Source organism: Muntiacus reevesi, chromosome 7 (assembly GCF_963930625.1).
Source record: "Muntiacus reevesi chromosome 7, mMunRee1.1, whole genome shotgun sequence".
NCBI lineage: Eukaryota > Metazoa > Chordata > Mammalia > Artiodactyla > Cervidae > Muntiacus > Muntiacus reevesi.
In genome coordinates this window covers 81,355,775-81,371,881 of record NC_089255.1, presented here as the reverse complement: position 1 = coordinate 81,371,881, position 16,107 = coordinate 81,355,775, and the positions used below count along the sequence as shown (strand labels likewise).

The 16,107-nt window shown below is 39.2% G+C and overlaps 1 protein-coding gene across 3 annotated transcripts in view; it reads right to left on the bottom strand.

Moving 5' to 3' along the window:
- The window catches only part of PSEN1 (presenilin 1), a 67,054-nt gene that overhangs the window by 3,991 nt on the left and 46,956 nt on the right, over positions 1 to 16,107 (bottom strand). For all 3 annotated transcript variants that reach the window (XM_065940071.1, XM_065940073.1, XM_065940072.1), the window contains exons 9-10: positions 10,343 to 10,429; positions 7,281 to 7,454 (exon numbers count right to left, since the gene is read on the bottom strand). In XM_065940071.1, coding sequence (XP_065796143.1) covers positions 7,281 to 7,454; positions 10,343 to 10,429 — 261 coding nt within the window. The remainder of the gene's footprint in view (positions 1 to 7,280; positions 7,455 to 10,342; positions 10,430 to 16,107) is intronic.

Here is a 16,107-nt window from a genome sequence, read left to right as displayed (position 1 = left end):
AAGATACTGAATATAGCTTCCTGGGCTATACAGTAGGTTCTTGTTGTTTACCTATTTTATATATAATACTATATATCTGTTAACCCCAAACTCCTAAATTATTCCCTACCCCACAAGTTCCCCTTTGGTAACCAAGTTTGTTTTCTATGTCTGTGAGTCTATTTCTGTTGTTAATAAGCCCATTTGTATCATTTTTTTAGATTTCACATATAAGTGATATCACATGATATTTATCATTCTGACTTACTTCACTTAATATGATAATCTCTAGGTCCATCCAGAGATGCCATCCAAATGGCATTATTTCATTCTTTTCTATGGCTGAATATATTCCATCATGTATATATGTACCACATCATCTTTATACATTCACCTGTCAATGGACATTTAGGTTGCTTCCATGTCTTGACTACTGTAAATAGTGCTATGAACATCAGGGTATATGTATCTTTTTTGAATTAGAGTTTCTGTCTTTTCCAGATATATGACCAGGAGTAGGGTTGCAGAATCATACGGTAACTCTAGTTTTTTAAGGAACCTCCTTACTATTCTTACATAGTGGCTGTAACAATTTACATTCCCACCAACAGTTCAGGAAGGTTCCCTTTTCTCCACATCGTCTCCAGAATTTATTATTTGTAGACTTTTTGATGATGGTCATTCTGACTGGTGTGAGGTGAAACCTCACTGTAGTTTTGATTTGCATTTCTCTAATAATGAGTGATGTTGAACACCTTTTCATGTGCTTGCTGGCCATCTGTATTAACATAATATTTCCGAAGTTTATCCATGATTTTGGCATGTATCTATAGTTTGCTCCTTTTCACTGATGAATAGCTTTTCATTGTATGGGTATACTATATTTTGTTTATCCATCACCAGCTGATGAACATTTAGACTGTGTTCCGTTTTTGGCTATTATGAATAACGCTGCTATGAGCATCAGTGCACACATCTTTGTGTGGGCAGATTGCGTTCATTCCCATTGGGGAGATTCCTAGGAGTGGATCTGCTGGGTTCTATGGTAAATTAACATTTAGCCTTTTGACAAGCTGCCAAGTTGTTCTCTCTGACGGCTGTATCTGTGCATTCCCACCAGCAGTGCACAATGCTTCTGGTTTCTTCAGTCCTCACCTGCACTTGGTGTTGCTGTCTTTTTGATTAAAGCCATTCTGAATCATGATGTTGAGTATCTTTTCATGTGTTTATTAGCCATTATATTTTTCCTTTGAGGAAATGTTTATTAAAAGTATTACCCTATTTTTAAAATATCTTCCTAAAAAAATAAATAAAATATCTTCCTATTACTGAGTTGTAAGAATTCTCTTTATATCCTAACTACAAATTCTTTAATAGGATTTGAAAATATTGTCTCTCAGTATGTGGCTCTTTTTCCTTTTTAAAAAAATTTTAATTAAAAAAAAAAAACTTATTTTTATTTGGCCTTGCTGGGTCTTAGTCAGAGCACATGGGATCTAGTTCCCTGGCCAGGGATTGAACCCGGCCCCCCTGCACTGGGAGCATGGGGTCTTGGCACTGGACCACCAGGGAAGTCCCCCAAATTTTTAATTTTTTTAGAATTTATTTTTGGCTGTGCTGGGTCTTTGTTGCTGCACACAGGCTTTCTCTAGTGCGGAAAGGCAGGGCTACTCTTTGCTGTGGTGCTTGGGCTTCTCATTGTGGTGGCCTCTCTTGTTGCAGAGCACAGCTTCTAGGAGTGCTGGCTTTAGTAGCTGCAGCACTCAGCACATGGGATCTTTCTGGACCAGGGATTGAACCTGCGTCCTTGGATTCTTAACCACTAGGGAAGTCCCCCTTTGCTTTTGTTAACATTATCTTTTCTTTTTTTTTTTAATGTGGTTAAATACACAGTTCAGTGGCATTAAGTACCTTCACACTGTTGTGCTACCATCACCACCATCCACCCACAGAACTCTTCATTTTGCAGAAGTGAAACTCTGTACCCATTAAGCAACTCCTCCTTCCTCTCTCCCTCCAGACCCTGGAAACCACCATTCCACTTTCTATCTCTGAGTCTGACTACTAGAGGTACTTCATTTAAGTGGAATCATCCAGTATTCATCTTACTGTAACTGGTTTATTTCACTTAGCATAATGCCTTGGTTCATCCACACTGTAGCACGTGTTAGATTTTCCTTTCTTTTTGAAGTTGAATAATACCTCACTGTATGTATACACCACGTTTTGTTTATCCATTCATCTGTCAGTGGATACTCAGGCTGCTTCCATCTCATGGTCACTGTGAATAGTGCTATGAACATGAGTCTATAGATTCCTCTTCTCTCTCTTTTTTGGCTGTGCCATGTGGCTTGTGGGATTGCAGTTCCCCAACCAGGGATCGGACCCTCATCCTCAGCAGTGAAAGCACAGAGCTCTAACCACTGCCAGCCAGGGAATTCCCTAAATATCTCTTCTCTAAATGGTATCGTCTGAAGTTTTAAATTTTGACAAGGTCCAACCTATCAATTTTTTTCTTCTATGTATCACTGTTGTATTAACGAACTCTTTGCCCAACCCAAGGTCATGAAGTTTTTGTTTTCTTCTATAAGTTTTATAATTTTGCCATTTACATTTCAGTTTATGACACATTTTGGGTTAACTTTTGATTGTGTTGAAAAGATTATATCCCTTTGCCACTGAATTATTTTAGCACCTTTGTTAAAAAAAAAAATCACTGACCATAAATATAGGTTTACTTCTGGACTTTCAGTTTTGTTTCATTGATTTATATGCCTATCCTTGTGCCTGTCTTGATTACTGTGGTTTTAGGGTAAGCTTTGATTGAAATCAGACTGCTTAAGTCCACCACCTTCTTTCTTCTCTTTCAAAATTATTTTGGATATTCTAAGTTCTTTACATTTCCAAATAAATTTTAGGATTAGTTTATAGAAGTTAACAAGCTGATTCCTAAAACTTAAACAGAAATGCAGAGGTCCTAGATTTTCTATTGCCAAACATTATTTTTAACTTATTAAGTTCTTTTCAAAACTATGGATTCAAAAATACTCTTTGACTGGAGGCTTAACAGTAACCCATTAAGCTTTACAACCTGCTTTTACCTTTCTGGTTGTTAAGTAACTATTGCCAACTGAAGTTTGATCCTGGTCTTAAAGCTTTGCTGTCTGAGTTACTTCTGGAAGACAGGAGTTGAGAGCCCTGAGAAGCAGGATCTGCTCTAGATGTATGTGAGAAAGGAGCAGGGTTCTGGTTAATAAGATCTTACTGAGTAGCCAGCGTTTCTTTTTAAGTTGTGGAAGCCAGAGTGAAGTCTTCCTGAGTGCAAAAATAAACCATATGACCCGTGAAATTCAATGCTCTGAATTAGAGTCAGTTATCCTTTAACTTGCTAACCTTCCCAGAATGATGAATACTTCTACCAGTTTCAAGTGTGTAAAAGAGCCCAACTCATTCATTAACCCTCAAATTCTTCAGCTACAAGATGGGGATTACAGAACTATTTCACAAGGTTGGTATCAGAGTTAAAAATAATACAGAGAAGTTCTTGGCACACACAGTGGCTAAACAAATGATAGCCTTATAAAGACTTGATTCCAAACGGGTGCTATAAGAAACTAACTGAAAGAAACTAAGTTCTTCAGGGAAGGGGAAAAAAAAGGCTACAGAAATAAATTTTAAAAAATAACACAGATGATAGACTTCCCTGGTGGTTAAAGAATATGCCTGCAGATACAGAGGACACGGGTTCGATCCCTGCTCGCAGGATTCCACATGCCATAGGGCAACTGGGCCCACGCTCCGCAACAAGAGCAGCCATCGCAGTGCGAAGTCTGTGCGTGGCACAGCAGCACTGCGCAGTACCCCTGCTCGCTGCAGCCAGGGAAAGCCCAAGGGCAGCAGCACAGGCCCAGCACAGCCAGATACAAACGAAAAAATTAACACACACAGGTACTCAACACTATTAGTCATCAGAAAAACGAAAATCAGAACCCTGATGAGATACCACTTTACACTCACTAGAATGATTATAATCAGAAGACAGACAATAAAAAGTGCCAGTGAAGATGTGTAAGAACTGGAACATACAAACAGTGCTGGGGGGAATGCAAAATGGCGCAGACACTTTGGAAAACTGGCTGGTAGTTCCTCAAAAGGTTAAATACACAGTTATCATATGACCCAGCATTCTATTTGTAGGTATAAACCTAAGAGAAATAAAAACATATGCCCACACAGACAGGTACATGAACATTCACAGCAACAATATGCCTAATAGCTCGAAATGGAAAAAATCTATATGTCCATTAATTGATGAATGGACGATAAATGTGACATATCCTTACAATGGAATATTATTTGGCTACAAAAAGAAATGAGGGGGTTTCCCTGGTGGCTGAGGGGTGAAGAATTCGCCTGCCAATGCAGGAGACATGGGTTTGATCCTTGATCTGTGAACATTCCACATGCTGGGTGCCAGAACCACTGAGTCTGTGCTCCAGAGCTTGGGAGCTGTGACTGCTGAGCCCATGTGCTACAGCCTGTGCTCCGCAACAAGAGAAGCCACCGCAATGAGAAGCCCTCGCACCACGTCTAGAGAAAAGCTCAAGCAGCAACAAAGGCCCAGCACAGCCAAAAGTGAATAAAAAAAGAAAGAAACCAAGTACTAGCACATACTATAACATAAACCTGAAAATATTATCCTAAGTGAAAGAAATCAGTACAAAGAACCATAAACTGGGTGATTCCATTTAGCTGAAATGTCCGGAAAAGGCAAATCTATTATGACAGTACCTTAGTTGGTTTTTTTCGGGGGACGGGAGTAATGAGTACAGAGTTTCTTTCTGAGGTGATGAACGTGTTCCAACATTAGCTATGTTGGTAATGGCTATACAACTATAATAAAAACTACTGCACTGCACACTTTTAAAGGGGAAGGCAGGATGAGAGAGATTGACGAGGTAATAGTAAAGAGTGTAAGGTTTCTTTATGGGGTATTGACAATGTTCTAAAGTCAACTGTGATGATGGCTGAATAATTCTGTGAATATACTAAGGCCATCACTTTAAATGTAGGGCTTCCCCTGTGACTCAGCTGGTAAAAGAATCTGCCTGCAGTGTGGGAAACCTGGGTTCAATTCCTGGGTTGGGAAGATCCACTAGAGAAGGGAAACATTACCCACTCTAGTATTCTGGCCTGGAGAATACAGTCCATGGGGTCATAAAGAGTTGGACACGGCTGAGTAACTTTCACTTTCATCACTTTAAATGGGTGAATAGTATAGTATGTGAGTTATGTCTCAACAGAGGTTTACCAAAAAATAAACAAAAACAATGTACTGATCAAGCTTAAAATGATCACCTCACTTTTCATATACTGGCTTATGTTTGTTTAAATAACAATAATACTATGGCAAATGCTATAATTATGCTTCATAGAATTCATTTTAATGGACAGAGAAATGCAGGTATATTTTATTAGCAAAATTAAAATAGACTCAGGAGAATTCCCAGGTGGTCCAGTGGTTAGGACTCTACTCTGCACTTCCAATGCAGACCACTGAATAAACATGTTTTACATTTCTAATTTAAAACTGTGTTCAGTTTTCTGATTAAATTTTGATTTTGATAAGGCTGTTTTGGAAGACACACATGTCTTTACATACATATCAAATTCTATTGTAAACTGAGACTTTTCTGTAAGTAACCACAAGTCTGGTTTACTTGTGCAGAGTAAACCACTAATGAAGAGATGGTTATGTGTGTGCTGGATGCTTAGAAGAGAAAAGAATGTCAATTATTAGTTTATATTGGTCCCAGATAAACGAAACATTAATCTGTAGTTGGAAGAGACAATTTTGGGGTTTTCCTTTAAAAAGAAAAAGTTACTGATGAAGGATGCAGATGATCAAGAGAGAGACCCTTTAAGTAGGAAAAGCAGTCATGAGAGAATCCCACTGCTGTCATGCTCAACAGCTGTATTGCTGACTTCTTTTGTTTCTACGCATCATTGAGAAAAAAAGAGACAGAACAGAAGAGGCAACCTAATTACAACGGTACCTCGGCAGGCAGAGACAATACCAGCAAAGGTAAGCTCAAGCCTGGCTAAAAGAGGAGGTGATTGCGTCTGGTTTCCCAGCAGTGTGAAAGGTGCAGGCTGCAGCTGACTCTAACATCTGGAAAACTTACCCAGCACCACAGTCACGGATCTGCCGAGGTTCTAACCCAGGTAAAAGACTAAGGGTGAGCTGTAAGAAGTGTTCTGCTCAAACTAAAGGATAATGTCAAGGTCACAATTAATAGTGACTAGAGAAGGAATCTACGTGTCTGTTTCTTTAAACTACTTAATACTTCTGTATGTTTTAATCAAGAGTTTCACTTCTGTGAAAACGAAAACACTGAGGTAACTTGGCTGGGAAACGTGCTGCTGCTGCTGCTAAGTCACTTCAGTTGTGTCCGACTCTGTGCGACCCCATTCTTGGGATTCTCCAGGCAAGAACACTGGAGTGGGTTGCCATTTCCTTCTCCAGTGCATAAAAGTGAAAAGTGAAAGTGAAGTCACTCAGTCATGTCTGACTCTTCACGACCCCATGGACTGCAGCCTACCAGGTTCCTCCGTCCATGGGATTTTCCAGGCAAGAGTACTGCAGTGGGGTGCCGTTGCCTTCTCCGTGGGAAATATGCTAATCTCTTCTTATTCAGTAAATCACCTCTCTTAAGACCAAGTGAGGAGGTGACTGAGCCCTAACCAGTGGGCTCTATTGGCTAATATCCTAAGAAGCCCTGAGTGCTGACCTGAATCTGAGCAATTACACACCTCAGACACTGAACAAACTTTTACATTACTGCACAGAAGCTAAACCCCTTTGATTTTCTTCAAAATTAATAAAATGCAGTGCTTACCAACAAAGGGTAGAAACAATGTAAAAGGGCAAACATTTAAATTCATAGGTCTCTGTGCAGTAAAGAACGAAATATATTAATGACATTTTTGTACATCTTAAGTTTTACTGGAATAATATTTTAAAAACTTTTTTTACCTTACAAAATCAATGCCAAAGGTCAAGGATATTATCAAATTATTAAGGGATAATTTTAAAAAATCTGAGGGGTAGAATTTGGTCCATTAATAAATTTAACTATGAGAAAAGCAGCAACTATTGTTACTTCTCAGTAAAAACTGCACAGCTATTTAGAATTAGACTGGAACACTCTGACTCATGTTATTTGGGGAAAAGTATGATACTGTAGCACCTTAAAAACCCAGGACTCTCATGACTTGCCGGTGTAGAGAAAGGCACGTACTTTCCTCTGGGTCCTCACTGGCCAGGATGCTGCTGGAAAGGTCCTGCACGGCAGATCGCGACTCAGCCGTAGAGTGATGAGGCCCCAGGCGACTGTCCCTCTGGGCTTCCCACTCTTCGCTGAAGCCACCATCATCACTCTCTGTCACTGGGTCTTGTGACTCACTTTCTGTGCCTTCAAGAAAAAGTGGATATTGCAGCTGTAAAACTTAGAAGAAGATACTCTTTATACCTTTAAGAAAATTACACGGGAACAGTCATTTACCTGTCATTGTAACTAGGTGAGCTGGCTGGCCCCTAAACAACAAACCAAGGGTTATTCCACTGCCTGCTGGTTGCTTCCACACAGCCATTTCCCCCCTTATTTCCTGAGGGCAGAGTTGTGATTTATTTGCGTTTCCACCTCTCACCCATGACTCTGGTGGTAAATTCTGTTCAGTCCGAGCTAAGCGTGGTCACCCCACCCTTCCTCTTCCCAATGAAAAGGCTGTGAGGCTGGTACCAGTCAATGTCTGGTGAGGCAAAATCTGCTGCAGAGTGGGGGACACTTGTTCACTCTTTATGAGACTCAAGGAAGACACAAGCAGCCCCTCTTTCCCGGGATGTTGTCTTATCTGGATATGATGCCTGGCACTGCAGCTGTCATCTTGTGACCATGAGGAGCAGCGTGCTGAAGACCAAGCCCACATTTAAGGACGGTAGAGCAGGAAGGTGGGAAAGAACTTGGACCCCTGATAATTATCGAGTCATAAAATGAGCCAAGACTTTTGGTCACGTGAGAGAACATTTCCTCTGATCTTTGCAGCTGATGGCACTCGCCTACTGATGGCACCCACCACTGGCTTCAGTGACTAAGTTATAAAAGCAGACAACGACTAGAGGGTGGAGGATGGGAAGGAAAAAGGGAATTTTTTTATGGGCTAGTCATTTTGTTATCATGACTAGGTCTGACTGAAAACAGTGAGTATAACATGATCGTCTCCAGAACCTTCCATACGTCAAAAACAATTAAAACATATAAGTGAAGGTGATGATACTTTTTTCTCACTTATTTTATTTTTATACAAGTAATAGATGTTCAAATTTATTCATCTATCATGAATAAATGAAGCTTGTACACTTCTTACTTGTATGGACTTTTTTTTGAAAGAAGTTCTAGCAATTTTGTATTTTTAATTTGTATTTTTTCCTTAACCAGGTCTCCATAAAACCTGAATCTTCTCTGAGCTTGTTTATAAAATCATAAAAGTATAAGATTTAGAAACAAAAACAGCATTCCCCACCCCCCGCCCCAAAAAACAACAAAACAGCAGTCCCTGCCCTATCCTTCCTCACTCCTGATTCCCATCCTATTTCCAACCCCTTTGGCTGTTTATTTTGTCATTTACCTCCATAATTAATTATAAACAGCATGTTCATAGTGCTGGATCTTGATTTTTTTTTTGTAAGGTACAGGCAACCCCTGAGTTCTATTATTTTTTCCTCTTACAGTCCTATACCCCTTTGTTCCAATCTAACTTCTAGTTCCTGTAACACGCTAGTTTTCAACTGGGAGTAACACCTCCCTTACATGGGGTGGTTGGAAATAGCTAGGATGGGGGAAGTTTTTGGTTACTGCAACCTCCAAGCCACTCTTGGCATTTAGTGGGTTAGTGAGGGGCCAGGCATGTTAAACATGTTGGATGGTGTGCAGAGAGGAGTCCACACAATGAGGAACGCCCACCCAAAACACCAAGTGCACTCCCACTGAGCGAGTTCATCCAGCTCCTCCTCCTTTCCAGGTCCCTGCCGACGGTGCTTCCCCTTCTGAAAAGCTCTTCCACTCTTCAGCTGGCCATCTCCTACTATCACTTCCTCAGGGAAGCCTTCCTGACTTTCTAGAATAAATGAAAGTCCTCCACTATAGACTTTCATAGCAACTTACACTTCTCCTTTGTAGAGTTTATCACAAACTGAATGAACTGTCTGTTGAACATGTGTGTCTCCCCAAATAGGCTATAAGCTCCACAGGAACAGGACTTCTGATTCAGTGGCCTATCCCCAGTGCCAAAAAATACTGGGCACATGGTCAGGTACTCAATCTACGTTTGTCAAAAGAATAAAATCTTGAGGTACAAAAACACACTCAAACTCATATACTTATATACTCACAGGTAACCAATCTTTCCACTGTCTTTAGGCTTAACAAGGTTAACACAATAACCAGATCTGGAGCAACTGTTTCCTCCACTTCTCACTTCTCTACCAGGTCTACAGCTGGTCTAATCCCAGCCCTCGGTCACTGCAGAATGGGCCAAATATCTTTGGGTCTCAAATACTAATTCCCAGCTGAAAGTGTCTTCCTCACAGTTACTCAAATGCTAAATCAGCAGTTTTCTTTTATCTATAAAATCTGAATTCTCCCTTTCCTGACGAACAGCATCTCAATTAAAGCCCTTTCACTAACTTTTATTTTGCCTTTGTTTTCTGCTTCCTCAAAGGTTAGTCCTGTTTTTCTTAAAAAAAAAAAAAGTTTCCTTTCTTTTTGACTATTGATATCGGGCTGTTATTTTTCAACTCTTTCTAACTACAACTCCTCCTAACCTGTGTTTGCCTTAAAATCTTCTGTTAGTGTCCACAAGTGGGGCTTTCAATCTCCTATTCTAGGTCATTATTCTTATCCTCCTCCAGAAAGTCATGTCTATCTGGATATTTTATCTTCTTAGCATAAACATCACATCTCAAATCAAAGTATATTTAAGTTACCCTGACCTTGTTAGACAAGGAGCTCTCATTTTTACATGTTTGAAGATAGTGCTTATTGCACCTTTCTAAAATCATAGCCTCAACTTGAACATTTTCATACTAGTATTAATATGGTAGAAATTCTTAACCTAGGCCAATTGTTGGGTTTGGAGCATGTGAATTCAAGTATTTATCTGTGTTTGCTGGGTGTTACTACAGTTTCCAGGAGATTCTCAAAACAGTTCGTGACCAGTGAAAGTACTTAAAATCATCGCTTCATAACTCATAAGATAACAATGATCCCCCAAATCAGGAAATAATAAAATAAAAGCCACCTACTTTGGGCATTGTAATTGGAGTTTTTGGATACCTTCCTTTGGGCTTCTGGGTCTCCTTCTGCCATATTCACCAACCATACCATTGTTGCTGTTGAGAAAGACAAAAATCCAGATAAACACTGGGAGCACACTAGGAAGGCTCACCAACAGAGAGCAGGCTGTTATTTCTCCACACAAATCAGAGAAACAACCAGAAGTAAATTCATATTAAAAATCACAAAACGTTCTCTTTGATTTTAGCAGATCAAAGAAAAAATTCTGAAACTGGATGTTTATTGTGGCTTTCAACCTGTAGCTGCTATAATAAAACTTTTCATTACCACTTATAGTCCCTGAAAAGTAACCAGAAGGAAAATTCTTTTTTACTATTGATATTGGGCTGTTATTGCTCAACTCTTTCTAACTACAACTCTTCCTAACCTGTGTTTGCCTTAACATTTTCTGTAGTGTCCACAGTGGGCCTTTCACTCTCCCAGCCTAGGTCATTATTCTTATTCTCCTCCAGAAAGTCATGTCTATCTGGAATATTTTATCCTCTTAGCATAAATATCACATCTCAAATCAAATTATATTTAAGTTACTCTGATCTTGTCAGACAAGGAGTTATCATTTTTACATGTTTGAAGATACAGCTTTTTGGACCTTTCTAAAATCACAGCCTCAGCTTGAACATTTTCCACTGAAACAACTGGACTACTTAAATACCCTAAAATAGTGTGAATTCACTGATGAAAATTACTTATTGGAACTAAATTAGAGGACAAACAGAGGCTCTCAAAGCATCAAATGAATTATTATGATTCAAAAGATGCAAGTAAGTTCCCTTCATATTCTGTCTCACTTCGGGGATTTTCAATAATGCTAAACTGTGTTATACACAGGGAATAAGGAAACAAGGTTAAAAGCAATAAACATAAAGAGATAGTCAATTGCCTTCTATTCTCTATGTCCCTTCCACAAAATCACATATATATTAATATATTTACATAGATCTAGATATACACACACACCCCCTCATCACACTTTAATTAAGAGGCAATGTGAATACTCTAAAATGGTGCTTCTCTTACATACTGCAGGTATGATGAAACATGGAGGGGAATTTGGTAACCACTAACAAAACTACATGTACATTGACCCTCTGATCCAGCAGTAACACTTTTGGGACTTTATCCTGAAGATACACCAACAGTAATACAAAAATACACATAAGACATGTGCCATTCTGGGTGACGGCAGAAACCAAAACCCCACAGCAAACTCAGTTCAATCCATCCACTTGGCATCATGTTTCTCTGGCATTTTGTCACTGATTTGATAATTCTATCTATTTGCCTAATACTCTAAGGCTTCTTGAATAACTTATAAAAGAAATACATAACCAAAGAGGATGAAAATCCTGTAATAGCTGCACTTTCTCATTCACCATAGCTTTGTAATTCTGAGGTCAGACAAGTTTCATCACAGGATAACTGGATCAGTCAGTATCAGGTAGGCAGGCCATTCACTGTAACTACACTCCAACCCAATGAAGAGGAAATACGGTGGTCACCAGTGCTTACAAATCTCAGCAGCCTTCTTGGCAGCAAAGGCAGAGAGTATTTATCTGATTTTCTTTCTTTATACAAGTATAGAAAGATAAAGCTGCAAATTCTTTCAATACTCGGTATAACTACAAAAATCAGGGGTCAGCAATCTTTTTCTGGAACGGGCCAGATAGTAAACATTTTGTGCTTGTGAGTCACATCTGGCCTCTGTCACATATTCTTCTTTGTTCTTTTCTTTTTCATTAACTCTTTATAAAGATGTAAAAACCATTCTTAGCTTACAGGGCTGTACAAAAACAGGCCACAGGCCAGATATAGTTATGGGCGGGTTTGTTAACCCCTGATGTAAATTATCATGAGCAGAATATATACTTTTTGAATGAATTAATATTACTAAAGTAATACATTAAAAACCCACTTTCCAATTTTTTTTGACTTAACACCAAACATCTTAGATCAACTGAAAAATAAGCAAATTAAAATTCAACATAATCTAAAAACTTCCCAAAATGATATGAAAACAGAAAAATTTTACATAATGGTCAACCTCAAGCAATTGTTACCTGTGTATTTTGAAAAGCTACCAAAGAGGTGTGCCTCTTTTCCTGTCCAAATGAGGAACACAGAAAACAAAAACGCTCAGGTTTCCTGAGGGTAAGATCTTTTAGCATACTGAATACCCTTAACTGGGGAAGAGTATACAAATGCATCAAAGGATTGTATTTTTTTAAAAAACAAATAACTGGGAGAACCAACGTAAAACTTTTTATATTCATGTATACATCCATTTCGGGGGGAAAGTCCTGATTAATATTGCTGTTTTTGTATATTCTACTTTAAAAAAACACCTCTCAAGCTCAATGATTTATGAAATGCTCACTAAAGATTCAGTACTTCATGAGAACACTTTCTTGAGCCTATTTAATTAACACAGGAGTTAAAGGTTTATGCTTATGCTTTCCCATACATGTGGAATTACTGCAAAACTATCTCAGCATCAATTGTTATACAGATTCAAGTTTTAAAAAATATTATATATGAATGATTTTTTAAAAAGAGTAAATCTTTTTTCTGAGTATAAAATTAACATACAAGCTTAATGTCATGGCTAACTGAACAATCTCTTCACCCCTCTTGCACCCTCCTGCATGGCCTGAGACTGGAATGCAGTTTTCTTCCTCCTAACCAGGGGCTCAGCTATGCGACTTGTTTCAACCGATGGTACATGGGCAGAGGAGACATGTGCTAATACTGAGCCTAGGTCTTAACAGGCCTGCTGCCCTCCTGTTCCTCCAAACACACGAACATCACCTTCAGCTAAACTGCTGGTCCAAGGAGGAATGGGGAATACACGGAGCAGAGCTACCACGGCCAAGTCAGATCAGCCGAGCCAACTCATCAGCAGGTGATGGTGGTGAATAAGTAGTATTTGTAAGGCAATAAATTTGATCTGCAGGTGATAGTGAGTGAGTATTATCTGTGAGGGACTAAATTTTGAGGTGGTTTGTTACACAGCATTATTGCGGTACTAACAAGTAGATACAACAGCAGAACAATGCAAATTGCTAAAAGTGAGAAAACATTTAAAACTCACAATCCCTTCACTTTGACATTCACTATTAACTTTTTAAAAAAATAATGGCTATCACATTAATACTCTACAAGAAGTGAAAGATATAAGGTAGAAAGTAAAGGCTATCTCAATCTCTAAATCCCACTTTCCAGAGGTTAAACACTAGTATCATCAGTTCTAAAATGCATCATTGGGATTTTACACACACACATCCATACATATTTGGTCCTTTCCCCCACTCCTTCCATACGACATTGCATATATTGTTTTAAATCTTGCTTTTTGTATATATTAATATATAATCTTTGACATTTAAAAAAAATCAGAAATACATAGAGTCATTTCTTTCTTTCAGAGTACAAATGGAATGGCTGCACAACTCTCCATTTTAGGAATGTACCATAATTATTTGAAAGTGTTCCCTTTTGACAGACACGAGTTATTTCCATTTATCTCTTAATAGAAGCATTGCTTCAGTGAACATACTTCTATACTTTTACAAGTATATTCCTTAGTCTAAATTCCTAGCATTCACTATTAACATTTGGTGTGACATTATACATGCACAAATATCAAATATATATATAGTAGATCTTAATTTCCAGGAATAACACAGAAGCAGCTTACACCCAACTGCTCATTAAGAGGAAAATGTTGATGCTCAAAGCCTTGTCTGTTCTTTTTGGCTGAAAAACACAGTAAGAATGTGGTAATACATTTATACTGGAAAAAAGGTAAGAGAAAGATCCTTGCATTTCAGACACAAGGTGTTCTAAAACTTTACCAAACTTCTACTACAAGCACAATTCCCACCTTCTCCACGTCCCACAAATGACCTAACATTAAGGTCACAAGAATGATTTGAGGTCAACTAACCTTGGAAGGCTGATGCTGAAGCTGAAACTCCAGTACTTTGGCCACCTCATGAGAAGAGTTGGATCATTGGAAAGGACCCTGATGCTGGGAGGGGTTGGGGGCAGGAGGAGAAGGGGACGACAGAGGATGAGATGGCTGGATGGTATCACCGACTCAATGAGCATGAGTTTGAGAAACTTCGGGAGTTGGTGATGGACAGGGAGGCTTGGCGTGCTGCGATTCATGGGGTCGCAAAGAGTCGGACACGACTGAGCGACTGAATTTACTGAACATGTGTTTCCAACTTAATCTCTCTCTATATCTCACTATCTTCTGCTTTTCTATCTTCCTTTTCCTTCCTCCAGGTTTCCCCTGGTGGTTCAGTGGTTAAGAACCCACCTTTCAATGCAGGAGACACAGGTTTGATCCCTAGTCCAAGAAAAGATTCCACATGCCACGGGGCAACTAAACCCATGTGCCACAACTACTAAGCCCGTGCTCTCGAGCCTGTGTGCTGCAACTGCTGAAGCCTAGAGTCCGTGCTTCTCAATAAGAGAAGCCACCAAAACTAGAGAGTAAGCCCTCACTCACCACAACTACAGAAAGCCCACGCAAAGCAACATGGATAGAGTATAGCCGAAACAAAAAATTTAAAAACACACATCCCTTGACCTAGCAATTCCATTTTTACAAATGTATGTATACAACAGTATTCACAAATTCTAAGTGTTTGCTGCAAGTACTGTTTGCAATGGGAATGATCTAAATGTCCATCAATAAAAATACCCTTTACTGTATACAAGAGAAAACTATGCAGATATTTCATGTATGCATGCTAAATCACTTCAGTCGTGTCCAACTCTTTGCGCTCCCATGGACTGTAGCCCACCAGGCTCCTCTGTCCATGGGATTCTCCAAGGCAAGAATACTGGAGTGGGTTGCCATGCCCTCCACCAGGGGATCTTCCCAACCCAAGGAAGAAATCCATGTCTCTTACATCTCTTGCATTGGCAGGCGGGTTCTTTACAGCTAGTACCACCTGGGAAGCCTGAAAAATGCTGATTTTCCCAACTTTCTGATATTTTCTTCTTTCCTTTACTATTCTCTCTTCATTTCTCACTCTCTAAACAGAGTAGTTGAGAAAGATGTATTCCTGGTGTCCTTTTCTCTTTTCCTTTTATTTGAACCATTCATCTAATCCCACAGATGCAACTACTACCTCTGTATTGGTGTTCTTCAATTCTGCATCTCTATTACCAATCTTTTCCTCTGCACTGGTACTTCATTTATAAACTCATGATGGAAATTTCTCCCTGGATGGCTCAGAGATCCTGCCAAGAAAATTAGATATGGGCCACAGGCAACACTACACAGTTTTCTCAAGTAAGAAAACCTTCTCTTCTTCATCATCCTTCTTTTAGGCTTTAAACTTCTCTCACTCGTCACTAAGAACAACTGAAACGACCCCCAAAAACTCTCACTGAGGCCTTTCGCTTGACTGTCATCATCATTCCATAATTCAGACTTTCATCATTTTTGATCTAGATCATGGCAATATTCACTTAGTTATGCTTCCCAGTATCTCAGTTCTCACTCCCTCCCATTCATCTTGCCCAAAGCTGCAAGCTTACAAAGGCACAGCTCTGATCACATTACTCTTCAAGAATCTTCTATGATTTCCAAGCTATCATGAAGAGGATACAAAGATCTAAACCAGTCACTCAAAGCTATCCTGGATCTTGCCTGAAGTGCCTTTCCAAACTCATCTCCTAGTACTCTCCCCATTTTGTA